Source organism: Neomonachus schauinslandi, chromosome 3, assembly GCF_002201575.2.
Source record: "Neomonachus schauinslandi chromosome 3, ASM220157v2, whole genome shotgun sequence".
Lineage (NCBI taxonomy): Eukaryota > Metazoa > Chordata > Mammalia > Carnivora > Phocidae > Neomonachus > Neomonachus schauinslandi.
In genome coordinates, this window is record NC_058405.1 from 138,098,077 (window position 1) to 138,124,707 (window position 26,631).

A 26,631-nucleotide genomic window follows, 5' to 3' on the forward strand; every position below is an offset into this window, starting at 1 on the left:
TTTATTCAGGCACGGGAAAGAAATGAATTCGTAAATGAACACCGGGAGGCCTACGTGGGGGAGGGGAAAGAAACGCGAGAAGAAAGAGAAAGGCTTTTTTTCCTCCGGTGACGAGCGGTCACAAGGCGTTCTCCCGACGTGGACGCTCGCCATTGGCTGAGTCCGAGCTGGCGTCACCGCAGCAGCCCAGGCGCGAACGGCGGAAAGGGCGGCACCGCACTGGAAGTTGGCTAGGCCCGCGCGCTCCCGCAGCCCGGCCCGCCCCCGCTCCCCGCCGGCCAACCCGCTCGTCCATTCTCTCTTCGCGCCCAGTTGGCCACGCCCCCTTCCCAACTCGCCCCTCCCCCACCAGCACGGCGGCGCGCGGAAAGCGCATCACGTGATTACTAGCCCCGCCTCTTCCTCTCGGTCCCATATTGAACTCGAGTTGGAAGAGGCGAGTCCGGTCTCAAAATGGAGGTAAAACCGCCGCCCGGTCGCCCCCAGCCCGACTCCGGCCGTCGCCGCCGCCGCCGGGGGGAGGAGGTATTAGGGGGAGAGCGGGGGGTTGATGGGTAGTGGCCGGCGTGGGGGGCCTAGCTCGGTGGGAGCGGGGAGGCCGGGTGGACCGGATCGGCCGTCCCGCGCTCTGCGTTGAGACGGGCGGTGGGGGGGGGGGAGGGGAGCGGGCCTCAGAGGCTTTCTTGGGGCCCCTCGCCCTCCTCGCCTTCTCCTTCGGCTGCACAAGTGGCCCCTCGGAGGCGCTGCGTGGCTGGGGAGACCTCGGGAGGGGACCCGGCCTGCCGGCCGCGCGGCCTCTGATTCGAGGCCGAGGGCGGCATGGCGGGCCCCGGCGGGAGCGGTTGGGAGGAGACGGTGGGGGAGGGGACGAGCAGTCACATCCGGGCGAGCGAGCGAGCAGGCGGGCGGCGGCCACATTGACATTGATCCGCTGCCGCGTTACGAAATGGCGCATTGGGCCGCAATGGCCGCCGGCTCGCTCCGCCGCCGGGAAAGAGCGCGGGATTGGAAGGAAGAGGGAGGAGGCGGCCCGGCAGAAAATGCTACAAATGGCCTCGGATCTTGCGGCCTACTGCTTTCGCTGAAGTTAATGCCGGGGCGTTTCTAGTCCTTTCAGATCTCTTAAGGCGACGAGAATTTAATTCTCCTGTTTTTTTCTTCGCAGTACCCAGTTGACAATACGAAATTTTTTTTTAAAAGTTTGCTGCTTTAAAATACTACCTGATCTGGTATTCTTGCTAAAGTACTTACACGTATCTTAGCTCCATGTGGGTCGACTCATTGTAGTTTTTTTGGATTTTTGTTTGAGAGGACTGCAACCACACTTGAATTTTTCATGTGTTTGAGATAATCTTACGTGGATTATAATTGTTTTTTTCATCTGTGTTCTATCGATTAAATACAGTTAACCACGATTTGAAAAGATGAGACCAACTGAATTGATGCTTTAGGCTATTAATCATTTAACATTTTTTTCTAGCATGTGACAGTCTTTTCATATTAAATGCCTTAACATCTCTACTTTGGAAGACACGAAGACATTAGAATGTAAATGTGAGCCCCTTTATTTAAGGAATTTGGATGAACTATACTTAATGCATGCATTAAATGGCAGTTCATGTAATTTACTGAGGAGCTAGTTGAATTGCAAAACAATTCAGGCTGTATCTTAATTTTTTTAAAAATCTGTTTCTGTTGTGCTCCATTGTCAAAAAGTATATACTACATTTAATAGAAGTGCAACTTGCCTTTTTTGTGACCCTATAAGATGTTTTTGAAGTTTCTGCCCTGTGATACAAGTGCAAATAGGTAACTTTACAGTATATAACCTAAAACATAAATTGGTTACAGAAAGCTATCAAGGTAATGGTTTCTTTTTGTAATTTTGGGGGGGGGGTGATGGTTCAGCCTTTAATTGAGGAATACCTATTTTAACCTTGCTTTGCTTGAAACTGTTGAGTTTTTTAAACTTTGGCCCTCAGAACCTTTAAGTTACATAGTGAACAGTTTTGTAGTTTAACATTAAATGTTTGAAGTGTAGAGTGTTGAGGGAAGACATGAAAAATGGCATGGATGGAACACTACTTTTACAGCACTTTGGTTTCTTGAAGAGCAGTTTGTTAGTAGCAACTTCTAAAATAATTTGTCCCCAGATGCTTTTAGTTGTAGTCTAAAGTTAAAGGACTTTTGATTCTGGAATTTTCGGGACTTAAATGTAGTTGAAGTGATGTTGGCATTTGAAAGGCTGTATAGATTTAATCAGTTGACATGTGATCTTACTCCAGTTTTTAATTGGACAAAGTGTTAATGGTACAGGAATTTGATGCTGGGTTTATTATTTGTAGCAGATTAAAGACTTGTGCATCTCAGCAATTCACCTGCTAAAAGAAATAATTAAAACGTATTTGTTTCCTCAGGGCCATGATCCAAAGGAACCAGAGCAGTTGAGAAAACTGTTTATTGGTGGTTTGAGCTTTGAAACTACAGATGATAGTTTAAGAGAACATTTTGAAAAATGGGGTACACTTACAGATTGTGTGGTGAGTTACTAATGGAACAAAAAAAGGTTAAGGGGTGTAGGACCTGTACAGATATATTTCAGTACTTAAAAATTTTTGTTTTGTAGGTGATGAGAGACCCCCAAACAAAACGTTCCAGGGGTTTTGGTTTTGTGACTTACTCTTGTGTTGAAGAGGTGGATGCAGCAATGTGTGCCCGACCACACAAGGTTGATGGGCGTGTAGTGGAACCAAAGAGAGCTGTTTCTAGAGAGGTATTTTGATGATGATAATGCTGTGTAATATGTGAGATTGTTGGAGAATTTGGTTTTTGACTTTTTTTTTATTTGTAGGATTCTGTAAAGCCTGGTGCCCATCTAACAGTGAAGAAAATTTTTGTTGGTGGTATTAAAGAAGATACAGAAGAATATAATTTGAGAGACTACTTTGAAAAGTATGGCAAGATTGAAACCATAGAAGTTATGGAAGACAGGCAGAGTGGAAAAAAGAGAGGATTTGCTTTTGTAACTTTTGATGATCATGATACAGTTGACAAAATTGTTGGTAAGTAGAAATTTATTGGAACTTGAATGAGAAAAGAAAAGGTCCCTTTGTGCTATGTTAGATTTGCCAAATTGCTTATTTTGTATTGCATTTAATAGCATATAAAGCATGTGGTTCAATTTTTCATAAATGACATTTTAGAACACTGATTCCCACTCACAAAGTCACTACTTTCTTTTTTTTTTTTTTTAAAGTTTTTATTTATTGATTTGAGAGAGAGAGAGAGAGAGCATGAGAGGGGGGAGGGTCAGAGGGAGAAGCAGACTCCCTGCCGAGTAGGGAGCCCGATGCGGGACTCGATCCTGTGACTCCAGGATCATGACCTGAGCTGAAGGCAGTTGGCTTAACCAACTGAGCCACCCAGACGCCCAAAGTCACTACTTTCTTGATGATACTTTGTTATGTAGTGATAGAGGTTATTGTTTATATGTGCTTTTCCAAACCTCGAATAATTTGTTCGTTTGTTTGATTAAAAAAAATTTTTAGTTCAGAAATACCACACTATTAATGGGCATAATTGTGAAGTGAAAAAAGCCCTTTCTAAACAAGAAATGCAGTCTGCTGGATCACAAAGAGGTGAGTAGTACAATATATATACATAAAATAGGTGTGAGTGGCATTTGTAAAGTTTTTAAAGCTCTCCCTTGCCCATGTTAAAGGTCGTGGAGGTGGATCTGGCAACTTCATGGGTCGCGGAGGAAACTTTGGAGGTGGTGGTAACTTTGGCCGTGGTGGAAACTTCGGTGGAAGAGGTAAGAGGATTATCTTTGATTGTTTTCCTGAAATTTATTGGTAAGTTGTATATTTTTAATTCCTATCTTTTCCTCAGGAGGCTATGGTGGCGGAGGTGGTGGCAGCAGAGGTAGTTATGGAGGAGGTGATGGTGGATATAATGGATTTGGAGGTGATGGTAAGTTTTTAACGGATGTTTGACATTTTAATTTTGTTTCTCTACTTTTTGGAAAGTTACATAATTGTTTATATATATATTTTTTTCCTTAATTTTATTATGTTAGTCACCATACATTACCTCATTAGTTTTTTTTTGTATACATCTGTGTCAATATTTTACTTTAGCTTACCTTGGATTTTTTTTTTTTGCATACATAAATTTTTTTATTCTTATGTTAATCCCCACATAATTGTTTATATTTTTAATTTTAGTTGTAACTTGCATGGCTTGACTACATTCAAATTGATTCTGAACTAATACCATGGAAGACTAGACTCCCCCCCGCCCCCAATAAATTTGTAACATTAGTTAGTTCCCTTTTTTTTTTAAACATTTTATTTATTTGACAGAGACACAGCGAGAGAGGGAACACAAGCAGGGGGGTGGGAGAGGGAGAAGCAGACTCCGGCTGAGCAGGGAGCCTGATGTGGGGCACGATCCCAGGACCCTGGGATCATGACCTGAGCCGAAGGCGGATGCTTAACGATTGAGCCACCCAGGGGCCCCTAGCTAGTTCCTTTTTTAGTCAGAAACGTTGTGCTAGCATTTGAGCTGAATTGTCTGTCTCAGGAGACTGTTTACTATTTTCTTTAGTGAACTTTAATGTCTAAAAAACAAGAACAATTTTTTTTAGTATGAAAGGATATTTAAGCATTCATCTTAATCCTCACTGGGTCAGGATTTTTGTTTTTGTTTTTTTAACTTTAATTATTTTGACAACACAAGGCAGGCAGGTTGGGAGGGAATGGCAGAGGGAGAAGGAGAAGCAGGTTCCCCACTGAGCAGGGAGTCTGCTGTAGGGCTCAATCCCAGGACCCTGGGATCATTACCTGAGTGGAAGGCAGACGCTTAACCGACTGAGCCACCCAGGTGTCTCTAGCCCAGGTTTTTGATGCTTTGTTAATGAGGGTAGTGCCAGTCTTTAGAATGTTAAATCACGTCATTGGTTTATTTTCAAGTTGACGAGTTGTAATATAGAGTTCAATAATTTGACTTTAGACGTTTATGTTTTTGTGACTCCCTTTTTTTTTTTTTTTTTTTTAAGGTGGCAACTATGGTGGTGGTCCTGGATATAGTAGTAGAGGAGGCTATGGTGGTGGTGGACCAGGATATGGAAACCAAGGAGGCGGATATGGAGGTGGTGGTGGAGGATATGATGGTTACAATGAAGGAGGAAATTTTGGAGGTGGTAAGCTTTCACTTGTTCTAAATATTCAAAATTGTTTTAATTTCAAAAATGTTAAAACGTAGCATTTGGTCAAATAGTAATATTAGAAAATACTCAAATGATGAATGATTGAACTGAATTTTCTTGCTTTGCTGGCTATTTAGCAAATGGTAAAGCACGTTCACTTTTTATGTAATTGAAATGGACGTTTTTCAGTAATGTATTTTGCTAGTATTTAGTGCTAATTCTGGGCACTTTTAAATTGGACAAATGGGAACTGCAAATTGAAGGCAGACACATGGAAATGAATAGGGTGTGGTCTGGAGTTCAGGGGACAGAAGTACTTGGAATTTTAATGTCCTAGGTACATTTCAGACAATAAGTTTGCATCATTATTCCATGATAACTACAAATAAAGAGCTTTGTTATAAACAAATGCACTGAATTTTGTTGGGGTGCATTAATGTTTCAACTTTCGGTTTTTAGGTTTGTTTTTTTTTTATTTTTAAATTTATTTTAAGCTCTGCCCAACGTGGGGATCAAACTCGCAACCCCAAAATCAAGAGTTGCATGCTCTACCCACTGAACCAGACAGGCACCCCTAGGAAAATTTTTTGACCAGCCACTTTAGATACCTTCTTTGTCATTGACTTAAAAGTTGTGCTATGTCCGAATTAGAGTGAATCAAGTACAGCTGATAGTGGTATGAAGGCAAGAATGTGTGCTAGGGGGTTGGCATCTGATAGGTGCCATCTTTTGCCCACATCTAAATACATGCTCTTTTGGACCATCTTCATTGTTTTCCTTCTCTTAATGCCTGAAGTCTGCTAGTAGGCGTCTTGTGGAGTCGGTAGCTATATATGTTTTTCGAAGGGTTGCATTGTAAGTGTTCCTAGAGTGTGTTGTCGTGATTGTGGAAAGATTATAGTCACATATATTAAAAGAGGAAAATAATTGTGTAGGTTAACCACAAATAAAACTTGTAATTTCAGGTAACTATGGTGGTGGTGGGAACTATAATGATTTTGGAAATTATAGTGGACAACAGCAATCAAATTATGGACCCATGAAGGGGGGCAGTTTTGGTGGAAGAAGCTCGGGCAGTCCCTATGGTGGTAAGTACTCCCCTTCCCCCTTTTGGTTAAAAATTTTCATGGATTTCTTAATTTAAAAACTTAAACATATTTAAAAAAAAACTTGTGTATTTCTAGGTGGTTATGGATCTGGTGGTGGAAGTGGTGGATATGGTAGCAGAAGGTTCTAAAAAAAAATTCAGAAGAAAAGGGTAGGTATCTTTAAAATTTTATCGTGATGATAAAGAATATGTGGAACTGTTCACTGAGTGTAATAATTTTTTTATCCTGTATTATTCAACAGGCTACAGTTCTTAGCAGGAGAGAGAGCGAGGAGTTGTCAGGAAAGCTGCAGGTTACTTTGAGACAGTCGTCCCAAATGCATTAGAGGAACTGTAAAAATCTGCCACAGAAGGAACGATGATCCATAGTCAGAAAAGTTACTGCAGCTTAAACAGGAAACCCTTCTTGTTCAGGACTGTCATAGCCACAGTTTGCAAAAAGTGCAGCTATTGATTAATGCAATGTAGTGTCAATTAGATGTACATTCCTGAGGTCTTTTATCTGTTGTAGCTTTGTCTTTTTCTTTTTCTTTTCATTACATCAGGTATATTGCCCTGTAAATTGTGGTAGTGGTACCAGGAATAAAAAATTAAGGAATTTTTAACTTTTCAATATTTGTGTAGTTCAGTTTTTCTACATTTTAGTACAGAAACTTTAACAAAATGCAGTTTTGAAGGTGTTTCCTTGTGAGTTAACAAGTAAAGAAGATCATTGTTAATTACTATTTTGTATGAATTTTGCTAAAGTTAACTGTAAAGAAACACCTGCTGACTTGCAGTTTAAGGGGAATCTATTCTCCGCATTTCCAAACCATGAAATGAATGGGCTCTGACATGTGGAGAGAATAGATACTTGTATGTTTGCAATGTGTGTTTTAGATAAATAGAATTGGGTATTTAAATTAGCATATTTGTGAATTTAATAGCATTAAGATTTACCTTCAAATGAAAAAATCTCAAAATTCCTATTTGGTTTTTGTGCATTTTCTTTCAAAATGTAATCATATGATTTTAGTGTGTTAGTTTTGCTGAGAGTCCTAGCCGTGTTTAGAACATCTCCATTCTACATTCACCTTGGTCACATGTGAACTGCCATAGTTTTATTTGGGTGTAAAAAATGTCTACTGCCCTCTGTTTAAATTCTGGAAAGGGGTAGTGGATGTTATCCCTTTTCCTTAAAAACCATTCTTAAAAACTTCAAAATACAGGACCACTAAGCCTATTGTGTTTGAGCAAATTAGTGGCTATCCTTTTTTTTTTTTCTTACTTTACAAAGCACAAGAGGCCCATAAGTCTTCAGTTATTTTCCTTGGTTTAATATATATATTTTTTTGATACAAGCTTTCAGAAGCAAGAGAATAAAAATCATGCATTGTTGAACCCTTAACTGGCTGGCATGCTTTCCTGTTTTGTACCCTCTCTGTTTTATTGGATAAAACCAAGGACAGTCTAAATAAAATCCCAAATGACCTTACTGCAGTAGAAGTGTAGCACAGTTGCTTAGTACAAGCTTCTCACTTCCCAGAGACCTCAATTCAAATTTGAATAGTCTGAGTTCTTGCTCACTCAAAATCCAAGAGAACACACTGTTATTCCATGTGTATGCTTGAACCTAAATCATGTTGGTATGAGTTAACAGTTTGGTTTGGAAGATCTTGGTTGAGAAGAGTTTCAGATAAGGTCATATATATAAACACCAATGTCTACTGTTCTGCGCCAGCTAGTGCTTACAATTTCATTCAAGCCCTAAGTTATGTGCTCTGCTGTTGTTCTTTCTTTGGCAGTTGAACGTTGAATTCGAGATTATTTTTGTTTTCAAAAGTACTAAGCAAAACAAGCAATAAAAAGGGGAATGGGGCGTGCTAGTGTTTGAATATGCTCTCTTGTTGCTCTAATTCTGTGCCTCTGTGCATTATTAATATTTGGATGCATGCAATGCCAGCATGGAAATCGGTCTTCACAGATACTGCAGTTTTCCAGAAAACACTCACAAACCAATAAATGTAACAGACAACATTCCATTTGTTAATGGACATATGTGAATAAGCAGCATAGAAAATAGGCTAATAATTAGAAAATGGTTAAGTCTTTAACAACTTCAAATGTGGTTATATAAATGGACACTGTCAATGTTCATAACTTAAACCTGGGTACCTGGTCAAAGTACTGCTTGGGAAACATTAAAATTGAGCTAAATTGTCTCAAGTTCTTTTATTCATATAATAAAGGTTGAAGGAATGGGGGAGATTAACATTTCCTGTTTCTATGTTTGTGGAATTGTTTGACACAACCTTGACAGTATCCTTTAATGGCATATGAGGTTAATTGTGCTGTTAACAAACTTTTTATGTTCTGGAACTAGTTTAATAGTGAAAATATTTTCAGTAAGCTGATGTTTGCAACCTATAAGCAGGTGAAATCTGTGTATGTGACCTGTTTATAAGTTGTATTAGCTTAGTTCTTGTGAACAGTGTGGAAAAGTAAGCCATGAGGAGAGCGATTTAACCAGCTTTAAAGGACCTAAGATGTGCATTTTAAGCACAGTCTGGATCAAAGGAGACTCACTAAGACAGGACTTCAGCAGCCTTTTGAGTATGGACAAGTCAGCATAAATAAAGAATGACAAGGCAGCAGCAAGAGCTTCAACTACAGAGAAGTGAAGGCATAAGATACTATGGTGATAGTGAGCAACTTTCCAAAAGCTAGTTAAATCTGCTTATTACAACTGAAATATCGAAGAAAGTCTAGCAGGAAGGAGCTCTTCGCCTATTGGAACATCAATGAGAGATAGTTGCCACAGTCACTAGGTCTAGCATTTAGACCTGCAAGGAAGGGCAATAAGCATTAGGTAAGGCTTGAATTTGAATTTTTTCACTAATTAAAGAGTAATTTTTTGTAAAGCAAGGTAAGAGTAATCTTTTTGATTTGCAGGTTGAATGAGAACCCTACTTGCCTAAATGAGGAATGTCTTTCCTACCATCTTAAATACGAAGGTTTCTGGCTGGGTAAGGTTTGTAGCTCACAGTAAAAGCTGATGACACCATTTGTTTCCCTACAAAAACGTATTACATATTTTCAAACTATTAGGTACATTGGCAAAATTATTCCGCTGAACACTTCAAGAAGCACATCCAACACATTTTAAACAGTTTTAGGCCCTGCAACAACCATGAGGATCTTGAGTCACATGTGGCTCCATGTATACGATTCATTCTTGGTGTCTTTAGGGTAAAGTTGAGTTTTGATAAGAAAGGTAGTAAGTATGACACTTGTAACAGAAGCATTAAGCTGCCAATCATTCTTTGGAAAACACCTTAGATGAACCTTCAAAATTGTCAGGTGTTACAGATAGAAAAAATGGTCTTCATTCAAGTGGCCTCATAAATTCTCTTGCATATAAATTCAGGGAAGAATTTGAACTAATAGGATACATTTTTGGTTCTTTTTAACCAGTTAGCCAGAAGTAGTAGGGGCCTAATTATGCTCATGTTCCCTTTTTAGAAGATTTCCCAAAGAATAACTAAAATAATACTCAGTTACTTTTAGTATCCGTTGGTGATCATTCATAAGGGCTATTGCTGCCCTGAAAAGGGCCTATTAAAAATTGAGATTTGAGGGGTACCTGGCTGCCTCCGTTGGTAGAGCATGCAACTCTTGCTTGGGTTTATGAGTTCAAGCACCACATTGGGCAAACACTTGGACAGGCTTAAAACAGTGTCTAAATGATAAAGTTCATTCGATAGATTTAGTTTGCCAGAGTTTATTCTCAGAAAATGGTTGGCTCTGTTTCTGTACCTAATCAGATTAGGACTGAATTTCTATACAGAATGAAGTGTTGAAGGTAATAGCCTTTTAATTTTCTTTATAAAAGTGGTTTTAGTGTGAAATTAGGAAACTTTTTTAAAAGGCATTGTTCTTTACAGTCCATCTTATTTCTTAAGAAATAAAGTGATTTTATTTAAATGTAGTTCCACTGTCGTTCCTGAAAAATGTGCTCTTCAGTCATAGCACCAGTAAAAAAAAAAAGTTCTAAGGAGGGGGAAATGGTTGAGGCAAACTTTTCAACTGATCTTGTCAAGCCATCTCACATGTTACCGCTTCCCACGCTACATTTTTTTCAAAAAAACCTGATACACATTGAAATCTTGAAGGAAATTGGGTAATAATCATTTATTAAGGATCTGAACAACTGAAATAAGCTTGTCTTGAAGAGTTCCACTATGGAAGTCACAACTTGAAACATTTCTTAGTTAAGGACCGTATCTCGGAGTTCCAATAATTGATGTCTGAAGTAGTTGAATAATTCGCAAGTTAATGCAGGGGTGATGTATTAAGGATTGTTAGCCTATATAATATTCAAGATTACTTTTAAATTTCGATGTTTTACCCTGATTTTTAAGACTTAAGAGGTGGTCTGTAATGGATTCAAATGTTTCATTTGTAGTATAATGAAATGTTTACAGAAAGATAACTTTTTCATTAAAATATTTTTAGAAATGTGTGTGTTGTTTGTTGCTTCACAGTGTTCATGTGATTTAAACACTAGGGGAATATTACATTAGTAAAATAACAGGAAGCTTGGAATGATCCTTTACATAGTTAATTTTAAAGATTATAGATTCTATTCAGTGGAAAACAAATACATGGCACTAGAAGTAGGTATGAAAATAAAGGGAAAGCCTGTTAAGGATGGAAGTCTTGAATACCAATAGGTGAGGTGCTGGGTGACAAGTGAGGAATCTTGAGATTTTGAGGGAAAATACAGTTAAGATTATTATAGGCCAGTGAAAGTTGGGAAGAAAGATAGGAGTAGGGCTTCAGGTGGTGGATGAATTCCCCTTCCCCCCAAAGTGGATTGGTTGAGTCTGGGGTGAGGGTGGGCTGGGAGGAAAAAGCATGAAGTTTAGTCTAACTGCAGTGCTGCATTTTAACCCAAATAAAAATGATAATCTCAAAGTGATCAATTTGTAAGGTAGGGCTTTGAGGAATTGTGATTTTTAGGAAGACTACAATATACAAGTATTTAGATTCTTGGCATTAAGAACTGTTAGCATGTTAAATACTTGGGAGTTGAAGCCATGTGAGGAATTTTAGCTGTTAGGATTGCAACACATTTTGCTTGATTACAGCACAGTATATGCAGTGGTTTCACATGTGCAGCTTTAAGTACCTTATAATCCTAGTTTAATATTTGAGTTCCAAAGTAAGTTGGTAAGAGTATATTTGCCTTTTTTCAGAATGAAAATGTTCAGGCACCGGAAGATTGGAATCTTCCATGTATTCATAGACTATAGTCTTGGGAGATGAGTGTTTTACAAAAATTGGACCTTGTTATGGTTAATTTAAGTTAGGATTGTATAAAAAGTACCAAGGATTGAGAAGGGGTAAAGAATAAGTAAAATACGCCATTTTTGCTTGATTTTTTTCAAAGATTGGTAATGATGTCGAACTGCCTTTTAAGTGATAAAAGTTAAGTGGACATCCTACTGAAAGCTAGCTAGGAAATAGGAATTTGCCCAAGATAATTTATTGGTAAGTGTGGATAAATGTAAGTACAAGGGTGCTGGCAGCTTAACTTAAGACATGAAATGGTTAAGGGCACCTGGGTGGCTCAGTCGTAAAGCGTCTGCCTTCGGCTCAGGTCATAATCCCAGGGTCCTGGGATGGAGTCCCCTGTCGGGCTCCCTGCTCTGTGGGATGCCTGCTTCTCCCTCTCCCACTCCCCCTGCTTGTGTTCCCTCTCCTGTTGTGTCTCTGTCGAATAAATAAAATCTTAAAATACATGAAATGGTTAAGTGTCACCACATCTGTGTATATAGCCATTATAATGGTTACAAGGGCCTACTGTAATCACGAAGATGAATCTCATGTTAACTAGTTACGCCTGAAGTTAAAATACATCGTTAATCTGTGCGTTGACAGAAATGTTGAATAAACTTTTGTCCTTTAAAATACGTACCTATGAAAAGAACTGATAGGTGGTCTGTTTGGATTTATTCTCATTTGTCTCCTACTCTTACATCCTTAACAGGTATTGGAAAATGCAATTAGGTTTTTGTTTCTTAGTATCAAGTTTAACTATCAGTAAAATACTTAAATACAGAACTTAAGTTGTTTTGTGAGCTTGGGCAAGTTACTTGGGGTTTCTTTTTTATGCATGCTACACTTTGGCAGTTTGGTGGTGCCAGTAGGCTCCTAAGAATGTTGGTTTCATACACATTAAATATGTAGAATTAAGCATTACATTGAAAATAGTAATCAAGGGGCACCTGGGTGGCTCAGTTGGTTGGGCATCCGACTGATTTTAAGCCCCGGTTGTGAGAGCCCCATGTTGGGCTCTGTGCTGGGCTTGGAGCCTGCTTAAGATTCTCTCCCGCTCCTTTTCTCAAAAAACAGTAATCAAAATATATTAAGTTTGGTTTAGTAACACATGCTCCAAGTATTAAATGAGGCTAGTGGGTCTGACTTCGGATTTTGAGGTTGTGATGCATAAATTGTATTTTGAAATAACAGGAATCTGTAAGGATTTTTAATAGTTTAAGCACTGAATACCATTGTGATTTGTCTCTAATATTGAAGGAAATGTTAAGTTTCATTAAATGTTTTAAGTAACTCAGTTCAAAATTCTGAAATTCTATCCAGATTAGCTGTTTTTACCTAATTCCTTTTTTGTAAAATGGAGATACACCTACCCTCATTAAGTCTGAAGTTTAAATCTGATAATGGGCTTAAAGAACTTAATCTGGGGGTGCCTGGGTGGCTCAGTCATTAAGCGTCTGCTTTCGACTCAGGTTATGATCCTAGCGTCCTGGGATCGAGCCCCACATCCGGCTGCCTGCTTCTCCCTCTCCAGCTCCGCCTGCTTGTATTCCCTCTTTTGCTATGTCTGTCTGTCAAAATCTTAAAAAAGAAGACAAACTTAAATCTGTTGCCTGGCCCCTAAAGATATTTTTGGTAGTAATTATGGGTACCATCTTAATATCTTCAGGCATAGTTAAAATTTTAATGGGTGACCAAGGTAATTATGCCAAGGTCTTTTTTTAAAAGATTCATTTGAGAGAGCAAGAGATAGCGAGAGAACACAAGTGGGGAGGAGAGGGAGAAGCAGACTCCCCACTGAGCAGGGAGCCCCACTCGGCTCCATCCCAGCACTGGGATCATGACCTGAGCCAAAGGCAGATGCTTAACCTTGACTGAGGCACCCAGGGGCCCCATATGCCAATGTCTTGAGTTTTCTTCTCCATACACAATGAAAGTGTTTGAGGTCTTTTAAGTTTTTTCTCCAGCTCTCAAGTATAAAAAGTAACTGAAAACTGAACCTGTCCTGGTAAGTATCTTTTTTTATTTTTTTAAGATTTTTATTATTTATTTGACAGAGACACAGAGAGGGAACACAAGCAGGGGGAGTGGGAGAGGGAGAAGCAGGCTTCCCACTGAGCAGGGAGCCCGATGCGGCGCTCGATCCCAGGACCCTGGGATCATGACCTGAGCCGAAGGCAGACACTTAACAACTGAGCCACCCAGGCGCCCCCTGATAAGTATCTTTAAACTAGGAATGAGAAGTATTTTGTCTGTGTTCTGAGGCTTAAACAAGTATGGTAAGAGAAGTAGTGTAAGTTGAGCAGCCACCCATTCCCTAAAAATCCTGGGCTTGAGAAATCTCAGCAAGAAGATGTTTCTTTACATTAACAAATGCAGTATCGTTAAGATTTCTAAGAATGCTTGGTATACATTAGTGTAAAAGGCATAGGTACACATTTTAAAACTAGAAACTTGAGTTTGATGTTTAACAATTGGATAGCCAAATTTAATCTGAGGACAGTAAAAAGCTCTAACTGAAGTCCAGATCAAGAGATGAAAACTTGGCTTCGTTTTTTTGTCATGAGGTTAGGATTTGCTATATTTGAAAATTTGGTTTCTAATTCTGCATAGTGCAGTATGGTTAGTACTTCAAAGTAATTTTTTCAGGTACTGTAAAGAACTATGGTTACTTAAATAACTCATGTGCTATCCGGCTAGAAGTCTGTTCCAATCCGCCGGCATTGTTTTTCACCCCTTGCCAGTGCCAGCCAATTCCAGGTGGTGCTGCTGGTTTCAAATTCATGCCACACCCCCAACACACATACACACACACCCCTATAATTTTGTCTAAGGGTGGGGCACTTCAGTCAAGATCCGAGATTTTTTTCCTTGAGGTTGGAAAAATGTCTCTAGGGATCTCACCATCAACCACTTACAGGAGAAGATACTTGACTGCATGAAATAGGCCTGAGGCAGAATCTCAATGCCTATTAACATACACCCATTAAAGGTTTTTTTTTTTTTAAAGATTTTATTTGACAGAGACAGGGAACACAAGCAGGGGGAGTGGGAGAGGGAGAAGCAGGCTTCCCACGGAGCAGGGAGCCCGATGCAGGGCTCGATCCCAGGACCCCAGGATCATGACCTGAGCCAAAGGCAGACGCCCCTACTCCCATTAGTTCTTGAATTCATTTTCAACCCTGAGCTTTGTCATTCAAGTCAAATTCTCTTTATCTGACTTTAGTTTCTTTCACTAGCAACTAAAAGTGATCCTAGTAACAAGGCTAATAAGGAAAATGAGAAAACACCCATTTATAGAGTGCTTAATGAGCTAGGCACAGTACTTTTTGTGTAGTAACTCAAAACTTCTTGCCTTACAGACAAGGAAATGAGCCTGAGTGCTTTGAGTTACTGGAGGTCATTCTAGGAAAATAGCAAGCCCAGCCAATCTGGTTTTAGGGCCTGTGGACCTTTGCACTGTATTGCTCTTTTTTTTTTTTTTTAAAGATTTTATTTATTTATTTGAGAGAGAATGAGAGAGAGCATGAGAGGGGGAGACTCAGAGGGAGAAGCAGACTCCCCGCCGAGCAGGGAGCCCGATGTGGGACTCGATCCAGGGACTCCAGGATCATGACCCGAGCCGAAGGCAGTCGCTTAACCAACTGAGCCACCCAGGTGCCCCTGCACTGTATTGCTCTTAAAGGATTAATACGACTCCGTGAATAATCCACATGTAGTAGATTATTCTAAATGTAATTCTCAAGATAAATCTCCATTTCCCTACTTTAAAAGACAAACTGATTAGATGAAGAAATAGTGAATCAATGCTGTGAGCGGTCTATTGGACAGCCTGCAGATTTTCAGAGTTTTGTGGGGCCTTAATTTTTTATGTTTAATCTCTCAGTATGTCCTAAAGTGAACTGACTTTCCCACCTAGACTTCCCTTCTCACCAGTCTTCATCTCAGGGCAACTCAATTCTTAATGGATGTTTAAGTCCTTGACTCCACCTTCACCCAACATCCATTCTGTCAGAAAAGTATTTTAGTTTTACCTTTGAAGCCTGTAGAATCCAGTGCCTTATTCCTATCACCACCCTAAACCAAGACAACACTATCCCTCCCAAGTATTTCAGAGCTTCCCCATTCGTCTGACTGCACTCCCACCTTAACCCTCTAGACTATTTTCAACACACAAGGCTAAGGAAATTTAAAAATCAGATGTTACTACTTAACACCTATAGCTCCCCATTTTGCTAGGTAAAAGCCAAAGCCGTCAGGAATGTGTAACAGGGTTCTGTGCCATGTTCCACTCTACCTGCCCTCAGTTTCCCCCCCTCCGTTTTCAGCCGTGTAGTTCTTGTTCTGTCTCAAATAGACTTCAGAGCCTTTGGACTTCTGTGTCTTGTCTGCAATACTCTTTAGCTAATAGAATGGGTCTCCCACATCTTCAGATGTTGCCATCTCAATAAGGCTTTTCCTATTTGCAACCCTATTTATTATAGCATGGGGGCAGAGGAAGAGAGAGAATCTTAAGTAGGCTCCACGCCCAGTGCAGAGCCTGACATGGGGCTTTATCTCATGACCCTGAGACCATGACCTGAGCCAAAATAGCGTAGGATGCTTATCGACTGAGCCACCCAGGTGCCCCGGCAACCCTATTTTAAATTGCAATGCTTCCTTTCTACTGGCATTCCCAATCCTGGCATGTGTAAGGTTTGCTGTCTTCAATTCCAGGAGGACAGGGATTTCCACTGTGTCCTTTGTACTTTAAAAAATATCTAGCACATGGTAGGCATACATGTACTGATGTGAGTAAACTGAATCAATGTTTTCATGTCAACATACAGTATTTTCCTTGGTTGAGATATACTTGCTATTGAAGAGAGAAAATATCTTCTTGATATACTTGGTATCTCTGGGACCAGAAGTTTAGTACAAAATGCTTTTCATATTTTCAGTGGATGCAAACATTCTGAAAATGCAAAATACTTAAATATGTTAAGTGTGTTACTGTTATGGAAGATAGTGTGAATAAACTCAAATGAATTCCAAAGAAGTAACAGTCATAATACTCCTTTATTAGTACCAGCTTTTTAACTAAATTGGTTTTTGCCAGAGCTAAACAATTTAATATAAAAAAATGCCTTTTTTGTTCATACAGTATTTATAAAAAAGTACATAGTGGTTAGTTTTGCAACAATTTGCTCTTAGCCAGATACCATATAAATGAACGTAACAAATGAGATAAGAACAGTATAAATAAGTTTTGTAGTATTTACACTTATACAGAAACTAGCCCAAATGGTGTTCTAAGAAATTAAGTTTGCAGTTAAAGTGAAACTACTGATTCAGCATACTGATGACTTATTTTAATGCTTTTTAAAGTTTTTATTATCTTCTATACTAGTTTTGACTATAATTTTGCATAGAATTACTTATAAAGTATATTTTTGCATTTCACATCACAGTAGGAGCTTTTAGTATAACAGTACAAAAAACCAAAAAACAATCCCCAAAACAAACAACCCACTAGCTCAGAAAAAGGTCAGATCTTCCCAAATCTAGTTTTTCTTAGTATCTGGCTTCTTACTTTTGGGCACAAGGAATACATTGCCATCTCTTGTTTGCTGCAGGGAGTATTCACTAGGAGAGTAAGGTTTTCCATCTTCATCACGGAGCATGCTGAAGACTTCGAGATACAAGGTGCTGAGTTGTTTTTTCAGTAGATGGAGGCTTTTGTCATTCTCCCCTTTTTCTCTAAGCAATTTTTCTTTTTCATCTTTTAAATGATCCAAATCTTGTTCCAGTTCCACTATATTTTCCAGTTTTCTTTTTCTGCAATTCTGAGCAGCCACTTTATTCTTACCCCTCCTGCGTATATCTCGAATTAATGCCAGTTGAGCCTCACTGAACTGCTCCTTGGACATCATTTCATTGAAGTCATCAACAGGGAGGTTAATGATTTTTTCAACAGGGAATGGGATATGGAGAGCTTTTGCCCTTAGCTCATCTCTTGTGAGATGAGCCTCCAAGCGGCTTGAATGTTTGTCTTTTGTGAATGGGGTTTTTCGATGACCAGGGCTTACAGGCAATTCTTTCTTTGGTGTGTTTTCGCACTGGGCATCCCGCGCTGGAGCGCTGTGCCCTGGAGATGGTGACAGGGGTTGGGCTGTATCTCCAGCAGACTGTACTGGCGGTGTTTTAGGACCATTCTGTTTGACACTTCCAGGAGCACTATCTATCTCTTCCATTTCAGAATCACTGAAGCCAAGTGGTGTGTCTCCATAGACAGAAGATTCCACCGAGTGTTCTGGTGATGCCATGCCAGGACTTGTGTTGAGTGAAATGCCAGAGTCAGAATCATTGAATTCTGTGCTTTCAGGATGATTTTGGTTGAAGGCTTTACAAAGTGATAGCTCAGAAACATCAATGGGCCCATTAAGAAGTTCAGAGAGTGACTGGCTTAAAGTAGCAGAGGAGGGCATGCTGTTGCTACTACTGGGTTCTGCTATGAAAGCAGAATAAAATTCATCACCAAAATCTGTGTTAATTGTGGCATCTGAATTTAATGAGTTCACGGTCAGCTGGCTGGAATCTTCTGTGGAGAGAATGCTGCTGAAGGAATCCTCGAAAGCACTGAGAAAATGTGGACTGCAGTTACCTACTTCTTTTTCCAACGAGGGCATTGATGGGAAGAAATGGTAACTGTTGTCAATTTCTGTCATTTTGGTTTCTGGACTTGGAACCGTGCTAGTCTCAACCAACTTGTCATTTTGAATATTAAGACACTGTGTGGAAAAGAAATTTTGACTAAATGTAAATCAAGGTTAAATATTTTCATAGCTGATTATATATATCTCGTGGCAAATATTTATTTTTAAAGATTTTGAAGTAATCTCTACACCCAATATGGGGCTTGAACTCACAACCCCATGGTCAAGATTCACATGCTCCACTGAATGAGCCAGCCAGGTGCCCCTGATGGCAAATATTTTTAATAGCTGATAGTCTGTATCTGATGGTAAACTCTTTCCCCACCCCCATTCTTTCCAGGCTCTTCTGTAATTCAGGTAATTCCCACTTCTAACAGATATTTAGGTCTAAGCATATGTATTTTCACAGTTCCTAGATCAGACTTCTGGCCTACAAAGACCAGATCTTTCCTCAAGACATCCAGTCCATTTAACTAATAAAAGTGAGCACAGGGAGCTCTCGTGACTGAAGTTTATTTATTTAAGTAATCTCTACACCCAACGTGGGGCTCAAACTCAAAACCCCGAAAGAGTCGCATGCTCTTGTGACTGAGCCACCTGGCAGCCCTCTCATGACTAATTTTTTTCTTTTTAAGATTTTATTTATTCATTTGACAGAGAGAGACACAGCGAGAGAGGGGAACACAAGCAGGGGGAGTGGGAGAGGGAGAAGCAGACTTCCCGGTGAGCAGGGAGCCCGATGCAGGACTCCATCCCAAGACCCTGGGATCATGACCCGAGCTGAAGGCAGACGCTTAAAGACTGAGCCACCCAGGCGCCCCTCTCATGACTAATTTAAAAGCACCCTCCAATCCTTCCATTAAGTAGGTGGCATGTAAATAACTGGAGTAATTAATTTAAAGGCACTGAATATAAAAGTATCTTTGGCATTTATTGATATTAGATCTTAGTTACCTGCAATTCTGGAATGGATAACAGCTCCTCCCAAACTTGCTCGATGTCCTGCTGCATATTGTCTAGATCAGCAATGACTGACTGAACGACGAGAGTTTGAGGTGACTGAGCCTGATTAGGAGAAATGAAGACTGGATTCTCGATTTGGCTGGGAATATCAGGAACAAGTGACTGAAACGCAGCTGAAGAAACCTAAAATTGAGCATTTCTCTACATGAGTCTGCCAGCAACAGTGGGGAAGTACACTCCCAGGCACCATCACACCACCTTAAACTGGAACTGGCTAACAGTCTGTATTTCTCTAGTTATAACCACTTATAACCCAACCCCTAGTTCTATATAATGAAACAAATCTTTTTTTCCCCTGCCCAACTGACTCCAAATTGACTCATTTACTAGCTTAATTGTTCTATCCCTTGCATTTGAAGGTGAATTTCAAAATAACTAACAATCTTTAGGATTTAATTTGTATCTCTTGGTAAAAATACCTATTATAGTGCTTCAAACACAATAAATTTAAAATTGTTAATTGAGCAAGTCTTTTTATTACCCAGCTTGCTTCTCACTCACCAAAAATTTTTTTTTTTTTTAATTTTACTTATTTATTTGACAGAAAGAGACACAGCGAGAGAGGGAACACAAGCAGGGGGTGTGGGAGAGGGAGAAGCAGGCTTCCCGCCGAGCAGGGAGCCCGATGCAGGGCTCGATCCCAGGACCTGGGATCATGACCCGAGCTGAAGGCAGACATGCTTAACGACTGAGCCACCCAGGCCCCCCCACCCCAATTTATTTCTAAGTACCTATAACCAATGAGTTATTCGTTTCCATGGTTATGCAGATCCATGCTTCTGAGTATGCAGGGATAAGTGGTTTTGGTTTTGTACTGTGTAAGGGTCTTTTTTTTTTTTAATTGTAAAGTTATCTACAGGCTAAGGTTTCTTTGACAAAATTTCCTCCTAAAATATTTTTTTAATAGAGACACACTTATAGGATATATTAGATATAGCTGGGGAGTTTCACTGTTAGCCAAATGTTGTACCTCATTGTCATCTACAAACGGGAATGTCTCTGCCAAAAGCTGCATGCAGTCATCAAAGTACAAAGCATCTGGTTTGGGAATGTGGGCAACCTAGATAAAAGGAAAGACAGAAAAGAAGAAAAAGATTGTTCAGTGTCATACAAGGTTTATCATTTAGTTAATCAAACATTTATCTTCTTTCAGAAATCAGTTTAGTGTAGTATAGAGCACAGAATCAAACAAACCAGACTATCTGGGTTCCATTCTTGGCTTCCCCAATTTCTTGAGTGCTCTGGGCAAGTTACTGAGTCTCTGAGCTTCAACTGCTCATCTGTGAACAAAACACTAGTAATCTGTACTACTAGTTTTACTGCTGCTAGATCCTTACGTAATGTTTCCACAGCTTACAAAGCACTGTCATGTAACTTATGCCCTTCGCAATCCTTACAACTCTGTGAGGTAAGTTAGTCAGGTGTTGAACTCATCAGGAGGTTGGGAAGTTGACTTGATATGGTAATGAAGACATAGTAAAAGGCAAAGCTGGAACTCAAATCCAGATGTTTTAACTCTTGGGCCAGTATTTGTTCCTTAAACCCTGACACCTTCCCAAGAACTGAGTTTTCTGTACCTGGGAGTAGTTGGCAGATCCACTGGTTTCTGATGGGATGTGCTGGGCTGGCTGAATTGGGAGGAATTCACCTGTTTCTTCATCTAGTTGTAATTGAGCAAAAAAGGCTTTCTCTTGCTCCTTTTGGAGTTGTTCTTGTCTTTCCTTTTCAAGTTTTTTCTGTTTTTCCAGTTCATGCTCCTTCCGTCGTTGACTGAAGTCAAATACTTCTCGACTTACCCCAAGATCTATATCTTGCCTCCAAAGTATGTCAATCAAATCCATGTCCTGTGTTTAAAAAAAAAAAAAGGAAAGAGACCACGGTTAAGATGGTTTTTTAAATGGTAGATATCCTATAATTTACATTATGCCATTGTTGATGGTCGGGGGTAGGGAGATGACAATCTGAATGGTAACACAGATCCAGTGTTCTGGAAGGGCATAGTTAATTCCATTCAATGAATCTATTCATTAAAAGAAACAACAGCCTACAAACACAGCCATCCATTCTAATCACTTATTACTTGGATTATTAACAACTGGGTGATAGTAGAGGTCACTAAAGAGCAAAGTAACATGCTGCACATTAAAGCTCTTGAATTAAAAGAAATCCCACACTTGTTTAATGGAATATAGAAATTAGAGCAAGCACTCCAAGCCACTGGTTTCTTATGACAAATGGAGTTTGGAAAACATAATCAAATACGTGGAATTTTTTCTAAACCTCAGCAAATATCCATTTTACAGAGGGGGAGAACCCTTGTTAAATGTCAATCTAGCCATTGTGAAATATCACCATTCTTTTGGTATTTCCTACACTGAATTACCTTCCCCCATCATTTCTTGCTATTCTTGTCCCCGTGGCTCATTTATTGAAACAATTTCCTCTTGACTTGAGTTTTAGCTCCTGAGGCATGAACAAATCCGTAAAGAACAGTCCTAATCTTGTGACCCAGGGATGCAGCAAGAGGCTGCCTTGAGAAAGAGGTAGTGCTCACTAGTTTCACTTCTGAAAAATCACAAATAACCCTCTTAAAAAAACGCACAAAATTAAAAACAAAGAAACAAAAGACATGGCTCCAGGGAAGGAAGGAAGTTACTAAAAGTTTATTATTTCTATTTTTTTTTATAATGTCTGATTCATCTAGTTTTCTTTCCCCCTTTTTGTTTTTTTTAAAGATTTTATCTATTTGTCAGAGCACGAGCAGGGGGAGGGGCAGAGGGAGAAGATTCCCTGCTGAGCAAGGAGCCGGATGCGAGACTTGATCCCAGGACCCTGGGATCATTACCAGAGCCCAAGACAGATGCTTAACCGACTGAGCCACCCAGGCGTCCCGGAAGTTACTAGAAGTTTTAAGATATGGGGAGAATCTTATAATGAGGGAATGGTTATTTTGATCTCTGTAACAAAGCGAGGCCTTGGTACCATGTCCAGATTTTCCTAACCACGTGTTAAAAGCAGTTTTTCTGATTTATAACTTTAGTTTTTGGAAAAGTCTACACAGGTAGGAAATTTAAATCACTTTCCATTTAAGACATCATCTATTCTGAAAATAATATAATGAACTGAGACTAGAAAAATCAAGACATGGGGGGAAGGGAGCTGGAGCCTGAAGGCAGGTGGACACAGTGCGCACAACCATCACAGATGCATTTCGGTTCTGATGACGGCTGGCGGCACTGGGTGGCCCGGTGTGTCGAGACTCTACTACTTTCTGCCTCCAAGGACAAAAATAACATGGCTGTTGCTTCACTGAGCAGTTAGGCTATTTCTACCCAACAGAGAGGAGCAGGCCACCCAGCCTAAGGGCAGCACAGCTGCATGGGCAGCAGAGGCCACCTCTAAGCCCTGGTGGTAGAATCATAAATGCTGTTTATCAGTATTCTCGTCCGGAGCAGGGTTGAAGAGTATCCGGCACACACAGTAGGTGTAGTTAGGACGGCATCTGTAGCTCTTCAGAACTACAGCTGACATCTACTGAAGGCTTTCTACATGCCAAGCATTGTTCGAAGTACTTTACTATATATACAAATGAATCCACAAGACAACCACATAAAGATAACATTCTTATTTTACAGACGAAAATACTGAGGTTTAGAAAAAAGGGATACTGCTAGAAAGTGTACAGGGATATGTCCTGGGCAGCCTCAATCTTGGACTCGTGCTGTCTTAAACCCCAAGTTACACTAAAAAATATAAAATCTGATCACTGACCAGTGGTTCTTAAATTGGGCAGGATATGGGGCGCCTGGGTGGCTCAGTCAGTTAAGCGGCTGCCTTCGGCTCAGGTCATGATCCCGGGGTCCTGGGATCGAGCCCCGCGTCAGGCTCCCTGCTCAGTGGAGAGTCTGCTTCTCCCTCTCTGCCTACTTGTGCTCTCTATCTCTCTGTCAAATAAATAAATAAAATCTTAAAAAAAAAAAAAATTGGGCAGGATATAAAATCCATTGTCATATATATACTTTGCTTTCACATCTTGGTGGTGTGAAAAAGTGGCCAGTTTCAATACAGAAGGTTGGATTGAGCCTCAGATCGTCTTCCTGGCCACAAGAGCATAGCAACCATAGAGCATTTATTCATACATGGCTCTCCCCTCAGACAGCTCCCCACTAACACTGAGCATGAAAATCATTTCCAGTTTAAAAATGATGTGTTTCCACCATTTTAATGGACACATTTATCCAAAGGTCATGTGAAAGACAAAGGTCCAAGGCAGAGAGAAACCTACTTTAAAATTCTGATTTGGTAGGTCATATCTTCTTAGTGAATTTAGATACAGCAGAGAATCCTAACTAGGCTGTTCTCCAAGCTGGAGCAAAGGGAGCAAGGTATTAAGGAGGTCTTCAGACTATTCACATCCACTGAAAGCCAGCACTAAAAATTAAAAGAATGCATGATCACATAGTCTCAGTTGAACTCCAGTCCCTCTCAAGAACTGATGCAGACGGTGCGCTGACCTCTTCAGATCAACAGAAGAGAAATGCAAACACGTGTCCTGGCACCTGGGGTCACTCTGGCGCATCCCTTCCTCACTTGCCCAGAATGCCTCGGCGGGGGCTTCTCTCCTTGTTAAGAGATCCCAGGATAAAAAGCATCATCCAGTTTTGATTTTTTCATAAAAGAACACTGAAGCAGTTTATGCTGCAAATACCTGCTCACAAACCAGACTTCCAGAGTATCCCCAGAACCCAGCTCTATGGGCTGAAAGAAAATTTCTACTGTAATTTACTCTAAAATTATCAGTGGCGGCCACACCAAGAGTTGATACAACTCTATTCTTTCCTTTCCTCCCCTTTCCCCCCACCAGATGAGCTGTCTTGAGTGGGTTCAGATGGTTTAGCTATACATTCAGTATATAACTATTCTATCCCACCCCTATCATACAGATGTTGGTGGATCAAGTGAGACGTGAAAGAAATCTCTCCATAAATGTAAAGTCTATGCAAATGTTTCTGTGCATGCTGACAGTGATGGTTCTAGAACTTGTTGTAATATAAGCAAGATCAAACGCAAGGCCAATGGATGATCATGAAGCTGTGGACCTAAGTGTAGTGGGAGCCTGCAATAACATTCAGCAATGAAGCTACTTGGTTGCTCCTCAGGGAGGGTCTGAAATGGACTACTGGGCTTGTGCAACATGTATTGAAAACAAAAACACATAACATACACTTTCCTGTTTACTTTTATGTACATACATACACCCATTCAACTGTTGTTCAATTCCTGATAGGACTACCCTTCAATGCACAGCCAAACTGATTCAATTTTTATTTATTTATTTCTATTTATTTATTTATTTTTAAAGATTTTATTTATTTATTTGACGAGAGAGAGACAGCGAGAGCAGGAACACAAGCAGGGGGAGTGGGAGAGGGAGAAGCAGGCTTCCTGCCGAGCAGGGAGCCCGATGTGTGACTTGATCCCAGGACCCTGGGATCATGACCTGAGCCGAAGGCAGACGCTTAATGACTGAGCCACCCAGGCGCCCAAACTGATTCAATTTTTAAAAATTTCCCCTAACATACTCAGAAAAGAACACCTTGATGGATCTTTATCAACAAACAGGAAAAAGAGATCACAAAGCATCACTTGGATCAGCTCTTAAGCATCCTGTTCTCCTGTGATCTGAAACAATGCTGGGCCCAGGGAGGCGGAGCATCTCCTACAGCCCAAGCTTACTGTCTCCACCAGGAATGCTACCAAAAGATGTTTCAAGTGACAACATCTACTTGGTTTTTTTAAATATTTATTTGACAAAAAGAGTGAGAGAGCACAAGCAGGGGAAGCAGTAGAGGGAGAGGGAGAAGCAGACTCCCCGCTGAGCAGGGAGCCTGACGTGGAACTTGATCCCAGGACCCTGGGATCATGACCTGAGCCGAAGGCAGATGCTTAACCATCTGAGCCACCCAGGCGCCCCAACATCTATTTGTTCTTAAGGCAGACTGGGCAGCCTTCCATGAGATCATAGTGGGACCAAAATAGGTTTCAAAGTGTCCTCAAAGGTTTTCCTCTGTGTTTTAACGTTTATTTTTATGTAATGTTTATTGTTGCTATGGGAAGTCTCTAGAAGAAAACTTCTGCTTAAAAATAAAAGCAAGGGTGGTCTTAACTACCCTGAATTCCTTAAAACAGATGTTCTGATCAAATTTAGAATGAAGCAACAATGGGTTTCTTGTCATGGCCTTCATATATTATCCTCTGTCTTACTCACATTTTCACATCATTTTCAGAAGAAAACACCTTCAGGGATTTGATATTGTAGTATGCAATCTTCAAAGCTTTATGTTGAAAATGAGAACTGTGTCCACCCAAGACTTGCTGTTGGCGAGCCCCACGGCCTCGGGACTGTTCTGTGCTACCCTCACAGGCAGGGGGCACTTCCTGCAAGGAGCCCTGTGACGGGGCACATGACTTCTTCCACAAATGACCTATCCCCGCACGTGCACCATCTAAGAGGAAGGAGTCTGGGCGCAGCCCATCAACAAACAAAAACAGGACACCAGACAGTGGGGAAGGGAAATGCCTAAGGAAAAGCTAAAACTGCTCTAAGGCATATAAATCCCAGGCCCTGAGAAAGAATAGCTTCTTAACCCCTCCAAGCCCCTAAAGAGGAAGGCCGCCACGTTAATTGGCAGGTCAGTAGAGTCTGGGGAAGGAGAGGAAAGCAGGGGAATGGTTTCTACAGCATTCCAACAGGTATTTCCTTAGGGCTAGGGAAAAAGCTGACTGTGAGCCTTCACATGCCATATGGAGCCACTTGTATCTGAATTTTTTGTTGTTGTCCTTTAGTGATTCCTGAGTGTGTTGCAAATTATGCTGCTAGCTTGGCTTACACAAAAGATGACAATTTAATAAGAAACATAAATGTTTGGCAATTTGCATTAAATCACCATCTGGTCCAACGGAAATCTTCATATTTAAAATGTATATATCATCATTTGCCATCTGTTTAATCTATTACATGTTTTATGGGGAATCTGAAGTTGGATTATTAACTCCTACCATTTTGAAACAAACATTTTTGTTCCAGGATAAAGAAAGGAGAAAGGCCTTGAACAAATCAGCATTTTTCATACTCAGATGAACCAAAAAAATTAGAAAAGATAAGGCAAGATAGCACCATCTCCTCTTAAATTAAGTAATTCTGTAAACCGAGGCTTTGGGAAAGTATCTGAAATGAAAGATAAAATGACTTCTATAATATATCCACACATGTAAAT

The 26,631-nt window shown here is 40.3% G+C and overlaps 2 protein-coding genes across 9 annotated transcripts in view; one reads left to right on the plus strand and one right to left on the minus strand.

The window, feature by feature from the left end:
- The first annotated feature begins 401 nt into the window (after window positions 1-401).
- HNRNPA3 (heterogeneous nuclear ribonucleoprotein A3) lies at window positions 402-10,827 on the plus strand. Of its 4 annotated transcripts, none has more exons than XM_021702842.2 (11): window positions 402-525; window positions 2,418-2,540; window positions 2,627-2,773; window positions 2,852-3,062; window positions 3,549-3,638; window positions 3,722-3,814; window positions 3,892-3,972; window positions 5,060-5,203; window positions 6,175-6,297; window positions 6,394-6,467; window positions 9,249-10,827. In XM_021702842.2, exons 1-10 carry the CDS (start codon window positions 454-456, stop codon window positions 6,444-6,446), a joined length of 1,137 nt encoding a protein of 378 aa, XP_021558517.1. In that variant the 5' UTR covers window positions 402-453; the 3' UTR covers window positions 6,447-6,467; window positions 9,249-10,827. The 4 variants fall into 4 exon arrangements, with proteins under 4 accessions (XP_021558517.1, XP_021558516.1, XP_021558518.1 ...); XM_021702841.2 differs by lacking the exon at window positions 9,249-10,827 and adding an exon at window positions 6,560-7,279; XM_021702843.2 differs by lacking the exon at window positions 9,249-10,827 and adding an exon at window positions 6,560-7,279 and having other exon boundaries at window positions 5,060-5,200.
- Window positions 10,828-16,675: 5,848 nt separating this feature from the next.
- Window positions 16,676-26,631, minus strand: part of NFE2L2 (NFE2 like bZIP transcription factor 2) — a 35,392-nt gene continuing 25,436 nt past the window's right edge. For 2 of the 5 annotated variants that reach the window (XM_021703373.2, XM_021703374.2), the window contains exons 2-5: window positions 20,932-21,198; window positions 20,325-20,414; window positions 19,286-19,477; window positions 16,676-18,406 (exon numbers count right to left, since the gene is read on the minus strand). In XM_021703373.2, the coding sequence (XP_021559048.1) occupies window positions 17,180-18,406; window positions 19,286-19,477; window positions 20,325-20,414; window positions 20,932-21,198 (1,776 nt within the window). In that variant the 3' untranslated portion in view covers window positions 16,676-17,179. Of the gene's footprint in view, window positions 18,407-19,285; window positions 19,478-20,324; window positions 20,415-20,931; window positions 21,199-26,631 lie in introns of those variants that run through there. The other 3 variants (XM_021703375.2, XM_044913683.1, XM_044913682.1) reach the window with 3 other exon arrangements.